Source organism: Panulirus ornatus, chromosome 56 (genome assembly GCF_036320965.1).
Source record: "Panulirus ornatus isolate Po-2019 chromosome 56, ASM3632096v1, whole genome shotgun sequence".
Classification (NCBI taxonomy): Eukaryota; Metazoa; Arthropoda; class Malacostraca; order Decapoda; family Palinuridae; genus Panulirus; species Panulirus ornatus.
Genome location: NC_092279.1, coordinates 32,193,132 through 32,213,756, shown reverse-complemented (window position 1 = coordinate 32,213,756; position 20,625 = coordinate 32,193,132). Strand labels below are relative to the sequence as shown.

Below are 20,625 nucleotides of genomic sequence, written 5' to 3'. Positions count from 1 at the left end.
GCTTGCATAGTGCCATTGTACAAAGGCAAAGGGGATAAAAGTGAGTGCTCAAATTACAGAGGTATAAGTTTGTTGAGTATTCCTGGGAAATTATATGGGAGGGTATTGATTAAGAAGGTGAAGGCATGTACAAAGCATCAGATTGGGGAAGAGCAGCGTGGTTAGAGGATGTGGTAGAGGATGTGTGGATCAGGTGTTTGCATTGAAGAATATATGTGAGAAATACTTAGAAAAGCAAATGGATTTATATGTAGCATTTATGGATCTGGAGAAGGCGTATGATAGAGTTGATAGAGATACTTTGTGGAAGGTATCAACAATATATGGTGTGGGAGGCAAGTTGTTAGAAGCAGTGAAAAGTGTTTATCGAGGATGTAAGGCATGTGTACTTGTAGGAAGAGAGGAAAGTGATTGGTTCTCAGTAAATGTTGCTTTGTGGCAGGGGTGCATGATGTCTTCATGGATGTTTAATTCATTTATGGATGGGGTTGTTAGGAAGGTGAATGCAAAGGTTTTGGAAGGAGGGGCAAGTATGAAGTCTGTTGTGGATGAGAGAGCTTGGGAAGTGAGTCAGTTGTTGTTTGCTGATGATACAGCACTGGTGGGTGATTCGTGTGAGAAACTGCAGAAGCTGGTGACTGAGTTTGGTAAAGTGTGAAAGAAGAAAGCTGAGAGTAAATGTGAATAAGTGCAAGGTTATTAGGTACAGTAGGGTTGAGGGACAAGTCAATTGGGAGGTACGTTTGAATGGAGAAAAACTGGAGGAAGTGAGGTGTTTTAGATATCTGGGAGTGGATTTGGCAGTGGAGGGAAACCATGGAAGCGAAAGTGAATCATAGAGTGCGGGAGGAGGCGAGAGTTCGGGGAGCATTGAAAAATGTGTGAAAGTCGAGAACGTTATCTTGGAAAGCAAAAATGGGTATATTTGAAGGAATAGTGGTTCCAACAATGTTATATGGTTGCGAGGCATGGGCTATGGATAAAGTTGTGGTGGAAGAGGGTGGATGTGCGGGAAATGAGATGTTTGAAGACAATATGTGGTGTGAGGTGGTTTTATCGAGTAAGTAATGAAAGGGTAAGAAAGATGTGTGGTAATAAAAAGAGTGTGGTTGAGAGAGCAGAAGACGGTGTTTTGAAATGGTTTGGTGACATGGAGAGAATGAGTGAGGAAAGATTGACTAAGAGGATATATGTGTCAGAGGTAGAAGGAACAAGAAGTGGGAGACCAAATTGGAGGTGGAAAGATGGCGTGAAAAAGATTTTGAGTGATTGAGGCCTGAACATGCAGGAGGGTGAAAAGCGTGCAAGGAATAGAGTGAAATGGAACGATGTGGTATACCTGGGTCGACGTGCTGTCAATGGAGTTAACCAGAGCATGTGAAGCATCCGGGGTAAACCATGGAAAGTTTTGTAGGGCCTGGATGTGGAAAGGAAGCTGTGGTTTCGGTGCATTATACATGAGAGCTAGAGACTGAGTGTGAACGAATATGGGCTTTGTTGTCTTATCCTAGCGCTACCTCGCGCACATTTGGGGGGAGGGGGCTGTCATTTTATGTGTGGCGGGGTGGCAATGGGAATGAATAAGGGCAGACAGTAAGAATTATGTAAATGTGTATATATGTATATGTCTGTGTGTGCATATATATGTATACGCTGAGATGTAGAAGAATGTATATGTGCATGTGTGGACGTGTATGTATATACATGTGTGTGTGGGTGGGTTGGGCCATTCTTTCGTCTGTTTCCTTGCGCTTCCTCGCTGATGTGGAAGACAGTGACAAAGTATAATATTTGCATGTATGGGTGTTTATGTATATATATGTGTATATGAGTGGATAGGCCATTCTTCATGTGTTTCCTGAGTTAAGGGAAAAGAATTCTACCTCCACATTACCGACATATCATAGAAGGCGACTAAAGGGAGTGGGAGCAGGCAGCTGGAAGCCCTCCCCTTCTTGTATTTCGATTTCTAAAAGAGGAAACAGAGGGAATCAAGCAGGAAGTGCTCATCCTTCTTGAAGGCTCAGACTGGGGTGTCTGAATGTGTGAGGGTGTAACCAAGATGAGATGAAAGGAGAGATAGGTAACATATTTGAGGAGGGAAACCTGGATATTCAGGCTCCAAGTGAAACGAAACTCAAGAGTAAAGACGAAGAATGGTTTGGAAATGTCTTGGGATTAAAGTCAGGGGTTGGTGAGAGGACAAGAGATAAGGAAGGAGTTGCGCTACTCCTGAAGCAGGATTTGTTGGAGCATGTGATAGAGTGCACGAAAGTAAATTCTAAATTGATGTGGGTAAAACTGAAAGTGGATGGAGAGCAATAGGTGATCACTGGTGATTATGTACCTATTTATGGGAAGAAAGAGCATGAGAAGCAAGTCTTTTGGGTGAAAAGGGAATTCATATCAAAGCTAATGAGTTTATGATCAGGCAAATTAATGTTTATAACTTAATTTGCCTAATTATAAACTCTTTAGCTTTGATGTGACTTCCCTTTTCATTAAAGTCCCCACTGATGAAACCATCATATAACTAAGAAGGAAACTGCCTGATATCAGTCTTGCAATGCCCCTGCCCATTAAAACTTTCAGTTACTTTGTAGAGCTTTGTGTTTCCAATAATGTTTTCCAACAAAAAATATCTAAGCTGCTTTATCTAAACACACCTTTTGAGCCTACTCTATCTGCTTTACATCTTCCTGGGTCCTCTTCCATCACACCCCTCTAAAGATGCAAGTTCTCTTTCTCTCTATGTTTCTCTTAAGATCTTCAGTGATATAATATCAAAACTTTATAGGCAACAAATCTGATCATACAGCTCTGAATCTCAGTTATATATTCTCACTGCTGATAATTTCTTTTCATACATATTCGCCATGTCCCGTGCCAGCAAGGAAGCGTCAAGAATAGAGGACTAAGCCTTGGATGGAATGTCCTCACTTGGCCCCTTCTCTGTTCCTTCTTTTGGAAAATTAAAAAACGAGAGGGGGAGGATTTCCAGCCTCCTGCTCCCTCCCCTTTTAGTCGCCTTTTACGACACGCAGTGAATACATGGGAAGTGGGAAGCATTCTTTCTCCCCTATCCCCAGGGATAATATAATTACAATTACCAAGATGCCATACTCTAAATCAAAAAGAACTCAACAATGGAAAATCAGACACTATAAAAGAAAACTACACATGTACACTAAGTCTGGAACTCTGACTAACAAAAGGAAAATATGTGAGCCCTTAGGTGAGGCAATGTCTAAAGAAAGGAGTGATATGCTTGATTCCACTGTTTGCATGAAAAAAAAGCACCTACACCTTAAAAATTCTTACAGAGGTGTATATAGAGTCTAAAAGAGAAAAGAGCACATGGAAGGAGGAAAGTAAAGGGAGAGTGGATATTGCACAGAAGTTATCAATTATATAAGAAAGAGTACTGAAGTAGTATAGTTTTATGGATAAAAATGCACATTTTTTGCATAAAAAGAGTGAGATGGAACAGAAAGATAAAGTGAGATATTTGAGGAGAATAAAGGAGTAAATGAGAGATGGGTCTTAGTATGGATTTGAATGCATACATGCAGAATACCTGTACATGATATTCCTGGAAGTTCTACAAAGGGTATCGTGGTATATAGTTGATAACAGCAAATTTGATTTGAGCAAATAAAGCACTAAATTTTGCAGTTAACCATTCTATCATTAGTATTACATAATCTTTACCTGTGTATCCTGGTGGGCAGACACAACTGTAGTTAGCCATGCCATCATGACACTCTCCTCCATTGAGGCAAGGACTGCTTTCACACTCATCTATATTGACAGAACAGTTTTCCCCTGTGAAGCCCTCAGGACAACGACATTCATAGCTGTTGACCATGTCATAGCAAACTTTACCATCGGAGCAGGTTACATCAAAACAATCATTGATGTTGTTACTGCAGTACAAGCCTTCAAAACCTGAAAATAAAAAGAGATTAATATGCAAGACTACTGTATTTCTTCTCAATGATAATGTTACACCAAGGTAGATTAATAATAACATTGTGTCTGAGGAACATAACTGTACCATCTTTCATTTGTACTTTCTCCCAGGTGAAAAGTGATATCCCATAACATACAAAATAAGACCTGACCATGGGCCCATAATGGCAACAAAAGCCAGGGCTTGATTGTGTAACTTTACACTCGTAAGTAGAATGAAAAAAGGCTTAAAAAGACCATTCTAAGCACGACATTTATGTAATTATTTAAACATGCCTAAACAAATTTCATTTAACAGTCAAATGATCTCTCTGTCATTATATGAACAAAAGTTGATGATTCAACGCCATCTTTAAAAGGAATATAGAGGTAAAGGTAAAATCATATGCCTCATCTATATACTACAGAGGATTAAACGGCATAAGAAAATATTTCATATCAATATTGAGGCCATATAAGCTCAAAACTTTATCTTGCTAATTGTAGGGGTGCAATAAGAGGTCTTAGTGTGAGTTATTATTTTCAAATTTTGTGACACAAGATATTGCACTTCTACCTAGCTTTCAAGAAAACTAAATAAAAACTTGTAACATTAATATATACAGTACAACAGATAGATTATATTTCTTTCTTATTCAGTACTTGATCACCATGCCACCACTCTACCGTGGCAGTGCCAAGAGCAAATGAAGAAATGGCCTCATTCACTCACATTCTCTCTATTTGTCATGTATAATGCACCAAAATCAGTCCCTATCAATAACCAGGTTGATAGGGACTGATTTTGGTGCATTATACATGACAAATAGAGAGAATGTGAGTGAATGAGGCCATTTCTTCATTTGCTCTTGGCACTGCCACGGTAGAGTGGTGGCATGGTGATCAAGTACTTTTATCCCTGGGGATAGGGGATTAAGAATACTTCCCACGTATTCCCTGCGTGTCGTAGAAGGCGACTAAAAGGGAAGGGAGCGGGGGGCTGGAAATCCTCCCCTCTCGTTTTTTTTTTTAATTTTCCAAAAGAAGGGACAGAGGGGGCCAGGTGAGGATATTCCCTCAAAGGCCCAGTCCTCTGTTCTTAACGCTACCTCGCTAATGCGGGAAATGGCGAATAGTTTGAAAAAAAAAAAAAAAAAAAAAAAATCAATAACCAGGTACTAAAGACCTTCCATTTCCCAAAAACCATTTCATAGGCGCTGGTTAAGTCCAGTGACAAGCACATCGCCCCCTTCCCTGTATACTACACCACTCTAATTCACTCTATCCCTTTCTTGCCTCAAACCCTCTTCAGTTTCTCACCCAAATATGCCAACAGTGCTAAGTCATCAGCAAACAGTACCCGAGTCACCATCCAGAACGTCCTTCCCCCCCCACACAGACTGCAAACCTGTCCCTCTTCCCAAAACCCTCAAATTTACCTCCCACACCATCCTATCCATAAACAGATTAAGTTATGGTGAGAACACACACACCCCTGCAATACAATGACCTTCACCTTAGACCACTCACCCTCCTCCTCCCTAGTTACATATGTGGCTTACTCCCATGACAGAAACTACTCTATCTATCTATTTCTCTGATGCTTGTTTCCTCTTCAAGGGGGATGGCCATGGCAAGAGACTTTCAATAACCAGTGAACTCCAGTGCTGCTTCTCAGCCTTTAGTGCCTCACCCTCATAGGCTATGAGCAAAAGGAAACTTCAGCAAGGTGTTTGCAGAGGCTCCTACCTAATGTTTCTACTGACTCCTTCTACCTAATGTGTCTACCTACTGTTCCTGACTAATATTCTAATATTACAACCAACTACTTCTACCTAATGCTCCTATTGAATGTTCCTGTCTACTTCTACCTAATGCTCCTATTGAATGTTCCTGTTTACTTCTACCTAATGTTTTTATCTAAAGCTCCAGCCTGTGTCTTACTTACTATTTTCGTCTATTTCTCCTACCATTTCACCAAAAGGCAAGGCCAGTACTCACAGTGATCACAACAGGAAAATCTGAACTTATGAAGAATCTGCTGTGTGAGTCAAGTGTTGTTAAGTGTTAAGTGACAAAGAGAGACTGCATATTTGTGAACAGAATGCCAGTAGTCCACATGTGGGTGAGGCAGAAAGAAAGGAAAGCTACCTGGGTCAGAAGAGTGTAACTTGACAACCACTGAAATGATGATTCACTACCCAGGGGGGTAGCACTGGTAATGTACTTGCCTGGCTGCCTATCAATAACTATGTACCAGAAACTCCTCACTGCTCCCAATAGCTTTCATCTCACACCATATATTTGTAATAATTTCCATAAAGCTTCTCTATTAACCCTATCATATGCATTCCCAGATTCACAAATGCCATATACTAATTCTTCTGCTTCTCTAAGTATTTCTCACACAAATTCTTCAAAGCAAAATTCTGATCCATACATCATCTAAAACCACATTCCTCCTCCCCAACCTGATGCTTGGTGCACCTCTCAATCAATACTCTCCTATTCAACTTACCAGGTAAATTAAAAAAAAATCATACCTCTGTAATTCATTCATTTCTGTCCCTCTTGCCATCATACAAAGTCACAATACAAGCATTCTGTCAATCCTCAGGCACTTTGTCATGATCTATACATACAACAAAAATCCTAACAAACCAAATAACAGCAGAGTCATCTGCTTTCTTAAGAACATCTACTGCAATTCATCCACTTTGCTACATTTCATCTTAAGCAAAGCTCTCACTACCTCTTCTCTTTTCACCATACCACTTGCCATCACTAGTACTCATACTAAATGTATCCAATAGCTGTAAAAGTGCTTTACATATCATCACTGTGATATAATTGAAACAATACTGAAAATATTCTGCTGGTAAAGTATCTGATAAGAGCAAATTGCAGCAATATAGTATATATTGGGCAGTGTATTGTTAACAGCCTAAACAAAGGCTTATAAAATGGTCAAGGGAAACCATGTCAAAGTCTCTGAGGCTTGGCTTTGATAGGGAGCTCTGGTTTATATGCATTACACATGACAGCTAGCGTGGATGTGACAAGCAACATAAGCAACATTCATGGGTCTGCAAAAACTTACATAACAGCAGTCTAAATGATTCCCTTCTTGAACGACTGCAACTTTTAACTATTACCAAAGCTCAAGTTAGATGAATATATTATTCTCAAAAGTATACTACAACACTTTTTTAATGCCTAATTGCTTCTTCTGCCTCAGTAAGATAGCATCAGCAAACTGCTTCTCCAGCCTTGGTAAGATAGCATCAGGAACAAATGAACAATGGCTTCATTAAACATGTCACTCTCTAGCTGTTATGTATGATGTAATGCCACCATGGCCTAACATCCATAGCCAAGCCCTAAATAATATTCTATGGTCTACTTTCACTGATTCAAATGACCTGGTTCAATCCATTTACAGCAGGTCATCCCCTGTATACCACACTGATCCAATTCATTCTATTCCATATACGCCTTTCAACCTCCAGAAAGTTCAGGTCTCAATATTTCAAAACCTCTTTAACTTCAGCCTTCATCTACTTCTCAGTCTTCCCCTACAGCCACTGACTAGAGAGGTATATTACTAGTGCTTCCCTTATGGTTACGAGGAGGGGTAGTGAAGGCTGCATGATGAGCCAGCACTTCAGTGGCTGTCATGAGTCTTTGGCCCAGGTAGCTGTCTCTTCTTTCTGCTTCACCCATAAGTGGTGAGCTGACTTTCAGTCCAAAAACACAATCTCAAACATAAAACTTGACAAGACATATATCACATAACTCCTTCATGATTCTATAGTTTCCTATGGTGAGTACTAAATGCTAGACCCACCTTTTGGCAACAATTTTTTTTAAGCACCCCCTCCACTTCTGACACAAAGATCCTCTTATACAGCATTTCATTGGCCATCATCTCCTTATGTCTGTAGCATTTCATCACAACCTAGTCAGCTCTCTCAGTTAGAATGTGCTTAATACAACACTTCTCATATAAAGTGTAATTTCTTACATGATCAACCCACCTAACACCTCATGTTGTCCTCAAAAATTTCATTTTCACATCCATCCTCTTCCTCTCTTAAGCTTTTAAGGCCAAAGACTTAAATCCATACATGAATGATACTATGTTACCTTCAAACATACCCATCTTTACACTAACAGACTGACCTCTCTTTCCATATGCCATTTAACCCTTAAGCCATGGGAGTCTTCATATGAAGATTCATGTGGTAGCCCTAGGAGTTTCATATAAATATCATCGTGCATGTCCCAATTTGAGCTGACTGCCTGTATTTTGACTATTGCATGTTGACTTATTCTCATACCAAACTCAGGCAGCACATGCATAGGAAGTGAGAGATGCCTCATAGAGTGACAATGGGTGGTGGCCACTGATGTGATAACAGCTGATGTCCAACCCTCAACCTCATGTGCTACAACTGAGATTGCTTTGCAATGGCAACCCCTGAGAAAATAAGCAGATTACTATTCCCAGAAAGCACTGATGAGGAAGACCCACAATCTGGTGAAACTGAAATAGAATAAACTGTAAGACTCTGCAGAGAAAGTCCAAAGTGTGAGTTCAAAAAAAGGAAGTAATGTGGAAGATGCTATCAAGCATGTAGAGAGTCTGCACGAGAGGGTGAGGCAGACTACAACGTTGAAATGGAGGCCTTTGTCTGGGTTGATTGTAGAAACTTCAACCCAACTGTGTATGATTTTGCTAAATACAATGCTATAATTACAGATGCTTTAGTTGTGGATGAAAAATCACTAAGACTTGTATATTCTTGACATTCTAAGAAGGAGACCAAATAGAACACATAATAAGTATATCAATAAATACTCTGAGTATGTTGTTTGAGACTAAGAAATTTCACCATACCCAAAAATGCTGAAGTTGCTTAGAAAAAAGTGTGAATGAGCTCCGTGTGCTTTTGGCATCATCATTATTGATGGAAAAAATACAGCACAGGAAAGCTTACTCCCTTCTCAGCACGAAGAAAGTACATGACCAAAAATAGATTCTTGCATGCTGTGCACTTCCTGTGCTTCACTGATATTGAGAAGCCTGATAACTTGCACCACTTGTGGAAAAGTAGGTCCATGATTTCTTCAAATTTCGTAACTTTTCTGATAATTCCAAACACTTGCTATAGATGAGTCACTAAGAGTTTTTCAAAGAATGACCATTGTTCAAATAGTACATACCATCTATGCATCACAGGTATGAATTAAAAATCTTCATCTTTTGTGACTGTGAAGCAGGAATGGCGATGGACATGACCTTGTACAAAGGCAGCGATGTAGACATTCTTCAAAATGACCCCCTTGGTGTGTCCGGGCTGTCATGAAAGTGCTTATGGAAAAGTACCTAATAAAGCCCAAATACTGTACAGAAGTTCAATAAGCCCAAATTCTGTATAAAATTTCAGCCTTGTGCAGTGCCTATTGGACAATACTACTGATGCTTGCAAGGGAGTCAGGCACAACTGAAGAAACATGCCTAAGTTCACCCAGAAAGGCAGCTGTGACACAAGTCATGTGCTCAGGTTGGGAGACATACTTGCTCTGTCTTGGCACAACAAATAGTACATCACCATGCTGGCAATAGTTCACAGGGGAAAAATGAGAGAAAACTGAAATTTTACTATCTGATTGAAAATAGCAAAGAATTCAGATACTATGACTGATTACAAAGGAAGAAGTGACAGACTTTAAGTATTTGGGAGCTATCTAGGGTAAGTGATGATATGGAGGGAGAGATGAGAGAGAGAGAAGTACTGAGTAGAAGAGTCACTGAGTCCCTTAATAGAGTAATGAAGGGCAGAGGTGTAAGTATGGAAGTGAAGAAAGGATTAAGGGACAGCATGGTCCCCGACCCAGACTTAAGTATCTGAAACATGAGCATCAGACGAATCACAGAGGTCAAGAATCCAGGCTGTGGAAATGAGTTATTTGAGAGGAGCATGCAGAAAGATTAGATGGGATAAAAAATAGTAATAAAGGAGTGTATGAGAGATTTGGTGTAGCAGGAAATGCAAAGGGAATAAATTGGGAAGTGGTAGGGTGGGCGAATACTTTTGAGTGGTTTGGGTATACTGAAAGAATGCAAGATGGAGAGTTTACAAGGAGTGTATGACAGTACAATTAAAGAGGCTGGTGTCAGAGGACAACCAAATGTTACATGGGGAAATAGAATGGAAGAGTACTAGAGGGAGAACAATGGGGAAAGAATGTGTTAAATGGTGTATGCGAGGGAAGCATTTATGGACAAGGATATGAGACACTCTTTTGTTAAGGCCACCCATCTGATTAGAGTTCCCAGGGGGAACAGGTATCAGAGATAGATGGATAAGTATGTTCCAATAGATAAACCTGACATGCAAATCAGAACTATGTACAGAATGTGAGAAAAAAATCAATAAAGTGGCATAAGAAACTCTTCTTCCAAATTACTGATTTGACTCTTTAAACACGTAAAACATGCAACTGGTAAAAACTAGAAAGAAACCATCAATGAGATGCTATGGGTACAATATACGTGAAGAGGTTCTTGAAAAGTATGATACACTCATTCCTGTATACAGATGAAGACACAATGTTGGTGGTCCAGACAGATTTGCTGCCAGGTATTCTATTCTCGGGCTCTTCCCTGAACAGCTAATCACTAAGTGAAAAAAGAAAAGTCATTCATAAACATTTTGAAGTCTGTGTGTTGACACAACAAAGGCAGAAATAGTACAGGTTGGTGTCTGCATGATGCAAGGAGTGTGGTGTTGCTCTCTACACTATTGCTTGCTTTAAAGACAACCACTCTCTAAAGAAATTCTTAACTGTAAATATAATGTAGATATGATATGAATAAACATGTAGATGTATAAGCAAGCGATGCTGCCAAGCTCCACCTGCAAGAAGTTGATGTTACTGAACTATGCCTGCAAGTGGTTACTTTGTGAGTGAACAATCAACATAAGCAAGGCTGTATTACCAGGAGTGCAGTCTCATCAAAGAACTTATTCTAAAAGAGTCTACATTTCCCTGCTACTGGAAGTAGTGCAGGAGCCTTTATAAAGGTCTTGGGTAACACCAGGACCCATTCATAGAAATAAGTCCTATGGTAATTATAAATGAATAGATAAATATAAGGAAATGCAAACAGTTACTATACACTGTGATAAGTAAATATGCATCACGAGGCTCCCTCCATGCTGCACTGCCATCAACTCACCACCACCCTTGTGGCATCATCTCAACCAGGGGTCTACACATTACTTCACAACTCTACCACTGCCATATAAGGTTCACATATTTGTACATTTACTTTACTGTTTTATTTTCTTTATCATACTTTGTCGCTGTCTTCCGCGTTAGCGAGGTAGTGCAAGGAAACAGACAAAAGAATGGCCCAACCCATCCACATACACATGTATATACATACATGTCCACACATGCACATATACATACTTATACATCTCAATGTATACATATATATATATATATATATATATATATATATATATATATATATATATATAACAGAGGTATAAGTTTGTTGAGTATTCCTGGTAAATTATATGGGAGGGTATTGATTGAGAGGGTGAAGGCATGTACAGAGCATCAGATTGGGGAAGAGCAGTGTGGTTTCAGAAGTGGTAGAGGATGTGTGGATCAGGTGTTTGCTTTGAAGAATGCATGTGAGAAATACTTAGAAAAGCAAATGGATTTGTATGTAGCATTTATGGATCTGGAGAAGGCATATGATAGAGTTGATAGAGATGCTCTGTGGAAGGTATTAAGAATATATGGTGTGGGAGGCAAGTTGTTAGAAGCAGTGAAAAGTTTTTATCGAGGATGTAAGGCATGTGTACGTGTAGGAAGAGAGGAAAGTGATTGGTTCTCAGTGAATGTAGGTTTGCGGCAGGGGTGTGTGATGTCTCCATGGTTGTTTAATTTGTTTATGGATGGGGTTGTTAGGGAGGTAAATGCAAGAGTCTTGGAAAGAGGGGCAAGTATGAAGTCTATTGGGGATGAGAGAGCTTGGGAAGTGAGTCAGTTGTTGTTCGCGGATGATACAGCGCTGGTGGCGGATTCATGTGAGAAACTGCAGAAGCTGGTGACGGAGTTTGGTAAAGTGTGTGGAAGAAGAAAGTTAAGAGTAAATGTGAATAAGAGCAAGGTTATTAGGTACAGTAGGGTTGAGGGTCAAGTCAATTGGGAGGTGAGTTTGAATGGAGAAAAACTGGAGGAAGTGAAGTGTTTTAGATATCTGGGAGTGGATCTGTCAGCGGATGGAACCATGGAAGCGGAAGTGGATCATAGGGTGGGGGAGGGGGCGAAAATTTTGGGAGCCTTGAAAAATGTGTGGAAGTCGAGAACATTATCCCGGAAAGCAAAAATGGGTATGTTTGAAGGAATAGTGGTTCCAACAATGTTGTATGGTTGCGAGGCGTGGGCTATGGATAGAGTTGTGTGCAGGAGGATGGATGTGCTGGAAATGAGATGTTTGAGGACAATGTGTGGTGTGAGGTGGTTTGATCGAGTAAGTAACGTAAGGGTAAGGGAGATGTGTGGAAATAAAAAGAGCGTGGTTGAGAGAGCAGAAGAGGGTGTTTTGAAATGGTTTGGGCACATGGAGAGAATGAGTGAGGAAAGATTGACCAAGAGGATATATGTGTCGGAGGTGGAGGGAACGAGGAGAAGAGGGAGACCAAATTGGAGGTGGAAAGATGGAGTGAAAAGGATTTTGTGTGATCGGGGCCTGAACATGCAGGAGGGTGAAAGGAGGGCAAGGAATAGAGTGAATTCGAGCGATGTGGTATACAGGGGTTGACGTGCTGTCAGTGGATTGAATCAAGGCATGTGAAGCGTCCGGGGTAAACCATGGAAAGCTGTGTAGGTATGTATATTTGCGTGTGTGGACGTGTGTATGTACATGTGTATGGGGGGGGTTGGGCCATTTCTTTCGTCTGTTTCCTTGCGCTACCTCGCAAACGCGGGAGACAGCGACAAAGTATAAAAAAAAAAAAAAATATATATATATATATATATATATATATATATATATATATATATATATATATATATATATATATATATATATACACACACAGACATATACATATATACACATGTTCATAATTCATACTGTCTGCCTTTATTCATTCCCATAGCCACCCCACCACATAATGAAATACCAACCCCCTCCCCCTGCATGTGCGCAAGGTAGAGCTTGGAAAAGACAACAAAGGCCAAATTCGTTCACAATCAGTCTCTACCTGTCATGTAATAATGCACCGAAACCACAGCTCCCTTTCCACATCCAGGCCCCACACAACTTTCCATGGTTTACCCCAGATGCTTCACATGCTCTGGTTCAATCAATTGACAGCACATCGACCCTGGTATACCACATCATTCCAATTTACTCTATTCCTTGCACGCCTTTCACCCTCCTGCATGTTCAGGCCCCGATCACTCAAAATCTTTTTCACGCCATCTTTCCACCTCCAATTTGGTCTCTCACTTCTCGTTCCCTCCACCTCTGACACATATATCCTCTTGGTCAATCTTTCCTCACTCATTCTCTCCAAGTGACCAAACCATTTCAAAACACCCTCTTCTGCTCTCTCAACAACACTCTTTTTACCACCACACATCTCTCTTACCCTTTCATTACTTACTCGATCAAACCACCTCACGCCACATATTGTCCTCAAACATCTCATTTCCAGCACATCCACCCTCCTCCGCACAACTCTATCTATAGCCCACGCCTCGCAACCATATATCATTGTTGGAAACCACTATTCCTTCAAACATACCCATTTTTGCTTTCCAAGATAATGTTCTCGACTTCCACACATTCTTCACCGCTCCTAGAACTTTCAACCCCTCCCCCACCCTATGATTCACTTCCGCTTCCATGGTTCCATCCGCTGCCAAATCCACTCCCAGATATCTAAAACACTTCACTTCCTCCAGTTTTTCTCCACTCAAACTTACCTCCCAATTGACTTGTCTCTCAACCCTATTGTACCTAATAACCTTGCTCTTATTCACATTTACTCTCAGCTTTCTTCTTTCACACACTTTACCAAACTCAGTCACCAGCTTCGGCAGTTTCTCATCCAAATCATCCACCAGCGCTGTATCATCAGCAAACAACAAATGACTCACTTCCTAAGCTCTCTCATCCACAACAGACTGCAGACTTGCCCCTCTTCCAAAACTCTTGCATTCCCCTCCCTAACAACACCATCCATAAACACATTAAACAACCATGGAGACATCACACACCCCTGCCGCAAACCAACATTCACTGAGAACCAATCACCTTCCCCTCTTCCTACACTTACACATGCCTTACATCCTTGATAAAAACTTTTCACTGCTTCTAACAACTTGCCTCCCACACCATATATTCTTAATACCTTCCACAGAGCATCTCTATCAACTCTATCATATGCCTTCTCCAGATCCATAAATGCTACATACAATCCATTTGCTTTTCTAAGTATTTCTCACATACATTCTTCAAAGCAAACACCTGATCCACACATCCTCTACCACTTTTGAAACCACACTGCTCTTCCCCAATCTGATGCTCTGTACATGCCTTCACCCTCTCAATCAATACCCTTCATATAACTTCCCAGGAATACTCAAGAAACTTATACCTCTGTAATTTGAGCACTCACTTTTATTCCCTTTGCCTTAGTACAATGGTACTATGCAAGCATTCTGCCAATCCTCAGGCACCTCACCATGAGTCATACATACATTAAATAATCTTTATTATATTATTATTATACTTTGTCGCTGTCTCCCGCGTTTGCGAGGTAGCGCAAGGAAACAGACGAAAGAAATGGCCCAACCCCCCCCATACACATGTATATACATACGTCCACACACACAAATATACATACCTACACAGCTTTCCATGGCTTACCCCAGACGTTTCACATGCCTTGATTCAATCCACTGACAGCACGTCAACCCCGGTATACCACATCGCTCCAATTCACTCTATTCCTTGCCCTCCTTTCACCCTCCTGCATGTTCAGGCCCCGATCACACAAAATCTTTTTCACTCCATCTTTCCACCTCCAATTTGGTCTCTCTCTTCTCCTTGTTCCCTCCACCTCCGACACATATATCCTCTTGGTCAATCTTTCCTCACTCATCCTCTCCATGTGCCCAAACCACTTCAAAACACCCTCTTCTGCTCTCTCAACCACGCTCTTTTTATTTCCACACATCTCTCTTACCCTTACGTTACTCACTCGATCAAACCACTTCACACCACACATTGTCCTCAAACATCTCATTTCCAGCACATCCATCCTCCTGCGCACAACTCTATCCATAGCCCACGCCTCGCAACCATACAACATTGTTGGAACCACTATTCCTTCAAACATACCCATTTTTGCTTTCCGAGATAATGTTCTCGACTTCCACACATTCTTCAAGGCCCCCAGGATTTTCGCCCCCTCCCCCACCCTATGATCCACTTCCGCTTCCATGGTTCCATCCGCTGCCAGATCCACTCCCAGATATCTAAAACACTTTACTTCCTCCAGTTTTTCTCCATTCAAACTCACCTCCCAATTGACTTGACCCTCAACCCTACTGTACCTAATAACCTTGCTCTTATTCACATTTACTCTTAACTTTCTTCTTCCACACACTTTACCAAACTCAGTCACCAGCTTCTGCAGTTTCTCACATGAATCAGCCACCAGCGCTGTATCATCAGCGAACAACAACTGACTCACTTCCCAAGCTCTCTCATCCCCAACAGACTTCATACTTGCCCCTCTTTCCAAAACTCTTGCATTTACCTCCCTAACAACCCCATCCATAAACAAATTAAACAACCATGGAGACATCACACACCCCTGCCGCAAACCTACATTCACTGAGAACCAATCACTTTCCTCTCTTCCTACACGTACACATGCCTTACATCCTCGATAAAAACTTTTCACTGCTTCTAACAACTTTCCTCCCACACCATATATTCTTAATACCTTCCACAGAGCATCTCTATCAACTCTATCATATGCCTTCTCCAGATCCATAAATGCTACATACAAATCCATTTGCTTTTCTAAGTATTTCTCACATACATTCTTCAAAGCAAACACCTGATCCACACATCCTCTACCACTTCTGAAACCACACTGCTCTTCCCCAATCTGATGCTCTGTACATGCCTTCACCCTCTCAATCAATACCCTCCCATATAATTTACCAGGAATGCTCAACAAACTTATACCTCTGTAATTTGAGCACTCACTCTTATCCCCTTTGCCTTTGTACAATGGCACTATGCACGCATTCCGCCAATCCTCAGGCACCTCACCATGAGTCATACATACATTAAATAACCTTACCAACCAGTCAACAATACAGTCACCCCCTTTTTTAATAAATTCCACTGCAATACCATCCAAACCTGCTGCCTTGCCGGCTTTCATCTTCCGCAAAGCTTTCACTACCTCTTCTCTGTTTACCAAATCATTTTCCCTAACCCTCTCACTTTGCACACCACCTCGACCAAAACACCCTATACCCTATACTTATGTATATCTCGCTTTTTAAACCAGGTATTCCCAATCATCAGTCCTTTTTCAGCACATAAATCTACAAGCTCTTCACCATTTCCATTTACAACACTGAACACCCCATGTATACCAATTATTCCCTCAACTGCCACATTACTCACCTTTGCATTCAAATCACCCAACACTATAACCCGGTCTCGTGCATCAAAACCACTAACACACTCATTCAGCTGCTCCCAAAACACTTGCCTCTCATGCCCAGGTGCATATGCACCAATAATCACCCATCTCTCTCCATCAATATAAATATATATATATATATATATATATATATATATATATATATATATATATATATATATATATATATATATATATATATGTCTGATCATTAACTTGTGGAGGCTAAGGTGAAGATCTGTATGGGTTTTCAGAAGAGTGAATGTTGGGGTGAAGAGGGTGGTGAGAGTAAGTGAGCTTGGGAAGGAGACTTGTGTGAGGAAGTACCAGGAGAGACTGAGTACAGAATGGAAAATGTGAGAACAATGGAAGTAAGGGGAGTGGGGGAGGAATGGGATGTATTTAGGGAATCAGTGATGGATTGCGCAAAAGATGCTTGTGGCATGAGAAGCGTGGGAGGTGGGTTGATTAGAAAGGGTAGTGAGTGGTGCGATGAAGAAGTAAGATTATTAGTGAAAGAGAAGAGAGAGGCGTTTGGACGATTTTTGCAAGGAAAAAATGCAATTGAGTGGGAGATGTATAAAAGAAAGAGACAGGAGGTCAAGAGAAAGGTGCAAGAGGTGAAAAAGAGGGCAAATGAGAGTTGGGGTGAGAGAGTATCATTAAATCTTACAGAGAATAAAAAGATGTTTGGAAGGAGGTAAATAAAGTGCGTAAGACAAGGGAGCAAATGGGAACTTCAGTGAAGGGCGTAAATGGGGAGGTGATAACAAGTAGTGGTGATGTGAGAAGGAGATGGAGTGAGTATTTTGAAGGTTTGTTGAATATGTTTGATGATAGAGTGGCAGATATAGGGTGTTTTGGTCAAGGTGGTGTGCAAAGTGAGAGGGTTAGGGAAAATGATTTGGTAAACAGAGATGAGGTAGTAAAAGCTTTGCGGAAGATGAAAGCCGGCAAGGCAGCAGGTTTGGATGGTATTGCAGTGGAATTTATTAAAAAAGGGGGGTGACTGTATTGTTGACTGGTTGGTAAGGTTATTTAATGTATGTATGACTCATGGTGAGGTGCCTGAGGATTGGCGAAATGCGTGCATAGTGTCATTGAACAAAGGCAAAGGGGATAAGAGTGAGTGCTCAAATTACACAGGTATAAGTTTGTTGAGTATTCCTGGTAAATTATATTAGAGGGTATTGATTGAGAGGGTGAATGCATGTACAGAGCATCAGACTGGGGAAGAGCAGTGTGGTTTCAGAAGTGGTAGAGGATGTGTGGATCAGGTGTTTGCTTTGAAGAATGTATGTGAGAAATACTTAGAAAAGCAAATGGATTTGTATGTAGCATTTATGGATCTGGAGAAGGCATATGATAGAGTTGATAGAGATGCTCTGTGGAAGGTCTTAAGAATATATGGTGTGGGAGGCAAGTTGTCAGAAGCAGTGAAAAGTTTTTATCGAGGATGTAAGGCATGTGTACGTGTAGGAAGAGAGGAAAGTGATTGGTTCTCAGTGAATGTAGGTTTGCGGCAGGGGTGTGTGATGTCTCCATGGTTGTTTAATTTGTTTATGGATGGGGTTGTTAGGGAGGTGAATGCAAGAGTTTTGGAAAGAGGGGCAAGTATGAAGTCTGTTGTGGATGAGAGAGCTTGGGAAGTGAGTCAGTTGTTGTTCGCTGATGATACAGCGCTGGTGGATAATTCATGTGAGAAACTGCAGAAGCTGGTGACTGAGTTTGGTAAAGTGTGTGAAAGAAGAAAGTTAAGAGTAAATGTGAATAAGAGCAAGGTTATTAGGTACAGTAGGGTTGAGGGTCAAGTAAATTGGGAGGTAAGTTTGAATGGAGAAAAACATTTGAGGACAATGTGTGGTGTGAGGTGGTTTGATCGAGTAAGTAATGTAAGGGTAAGAGAGATGTGTGGAAATAAAAAGAGCGTGGTTGAGAGAGCAGAAGAGGGTGTTTTGAAATGGTTTGGGCACATGGAGAGAATGAGTGAGGAAAGATTGACAAAGAGGATATATGTGTCGGAGGTGGAGGGAACGAGGAGAAGTGGGAGACCAAATTGGAGGTGGAAAGATGGAGTGAAAAAGATTTTGTGTGATCGGGGCCTGAACATGCAGGAGGGTGAAAGGCGGGCAAGGAACAGAGTGAATTGGATCGATGTGGTATACCGGGGTTGACGTGCTGTCAGTGGATTGAATCAGGGCATGTGAAGCGTCTGGGGTAAACCACGGAAAGTTGTGTGGGGCCTGGATGTCGAAAGGGAGCTGTGGTTTCGGGCATTATTGCATGACAGCTAGAGACTGAGTGTGAATGAATGGGGCCTTTGTTGTCCTTTCCTAGTGCTACCTCGCACACATGAGGGGGGAGGGGGATGGTATTCCATGTGTGGTGAGGTGGCGATGGGAATGAATAAAGGCAGACAGTGTGAATTGTGTGCATGGGTATATATGTATGTGTCTGTGTGTGTATATATATATGTACATTGAGATGTATAGGTATGTATATTTGTGTGTGTGGACGTGTATGTATATACATTGTGTATGAGGGCGGGTTGGGCCATTTCTTTCGTCTGTTTCCTTGCGCTAACTCGCAAACGCGGGAAACGGCGACAAAGCAAAATAAAAAAAAAATAATATATATATATATATATATATATATATATATATATATATATATATATATATTTCTTTTTTTTTTAATACTATTCGCCATTTCCCGCGATAGCGAGGTAGCGTTAAGGACAGAGGACTGGGCCTTTGAGGGAATATCCTCACCTGGCCCTCTTCTCTGTTCCTTCTTTTGGAAAATTAAAAAAAAAAAAGAGAGGGGAGGATTTCCAGCCCCCCGGTCCCTTCCCTTTTAGTCGCCTTCTACGACACGCAGGGAATACGTGGGAAGTATTCTTTCTCCCCTATCCCCAGGAAATAAATGTAGTTCCGTGGACCTACTACTACTGCCAGTTTTGATATATATATATATATATATATATATATATATATATATATATATATATATATATATATATATATATATATATATATATATTTTTTTTTTTTTTGCTTTGTCGCTGTCACCCGCATTTGCGAGGTAGTGCAAGGAAACAGACGAAAGAAATGGCCCAACCCACCCCCATACACATGTATATACATACGTCAACACACGCAAATATACATACCTACACAGCTTTCCATCGTTTACCCCAGATGCTTCACATGCCCTGATTCAATCCACTGACAGCACGTCAACCCTGGTATACCACATTGATCCAATTCACTCTATTCCTTGCCCTCCTTTCACCCTCCTGCATGTTCAGGCCCCAATCACACAAAATCTTTTTCACTCCATCTTTCCACCTCCAATTTGGTCTCCCACTTCTCCTCGTTCCCTCCACCTCCGACACATATATCCTCTTGGTCAATCTTTCCTCACTCATTCTCTCCATGTGCCCAAACCATTTCAAAACACCCTCTTCTGCTCTCTCAACCACGCTCTTTTTATTTCCACACATCTCTCTTACCCTTATGTTACTTACTCGATCAAACCACCTCACACCACACATTGTCCTCAAACATCTCATTTCCAGCACATCCATCCTCCTGCGCACAACTCTATCCATAGCCCACGCCTCGCAACCATACAACATTGTTGGAACCACTATTCCTTCAAACATACCCATTTTTGCTTTCCAAGATAATGTTCTCGACTTCCACACATTCTTCAAGGCTCCCAGGATTTTCGCCCCCTCCCCCACCCTATGATCCACTTCCGCTTCCATGGTTCCATCCGCTGCCAGATCCACTCCCAGATATCTAAAACACTTTACTTCCTCCAGTTTTGCTCCATTCAAACTTATCTCCCAATTGACTTGACCCTCAACCCTACTGTACCTAATAACCTTGCTCTTATTCAC

The 20,625-nt window shown here is 41.1% G+C and overlaps 1 protein-coding gene across 2 annotated transcripts in view; it reads right to left on the bottom strand.

The window, feature by feature from the left end:
- The window catches only part of crb (cell polarity complex component crumbs), a 642,968-nt gene that overhangs the window by 303,932 nt on the left and 318,411 nt on the right, over nucleotides 1–20,625 (bottom strand). For both annotated transcript variants that reach the window (XM_071694202.1, XM_071694201.1), the window contains exon 15: nucleotides 3,712–3,948. In XM_071694202.1, coding sequence (XP_071550303.1) covers nucleotides 3,712–3,948 — 237 coding nt within the window. The remainder of the gene's footprint in view (nucleotides 1–3,711; nucleotides 3,949–20,625) is intronic.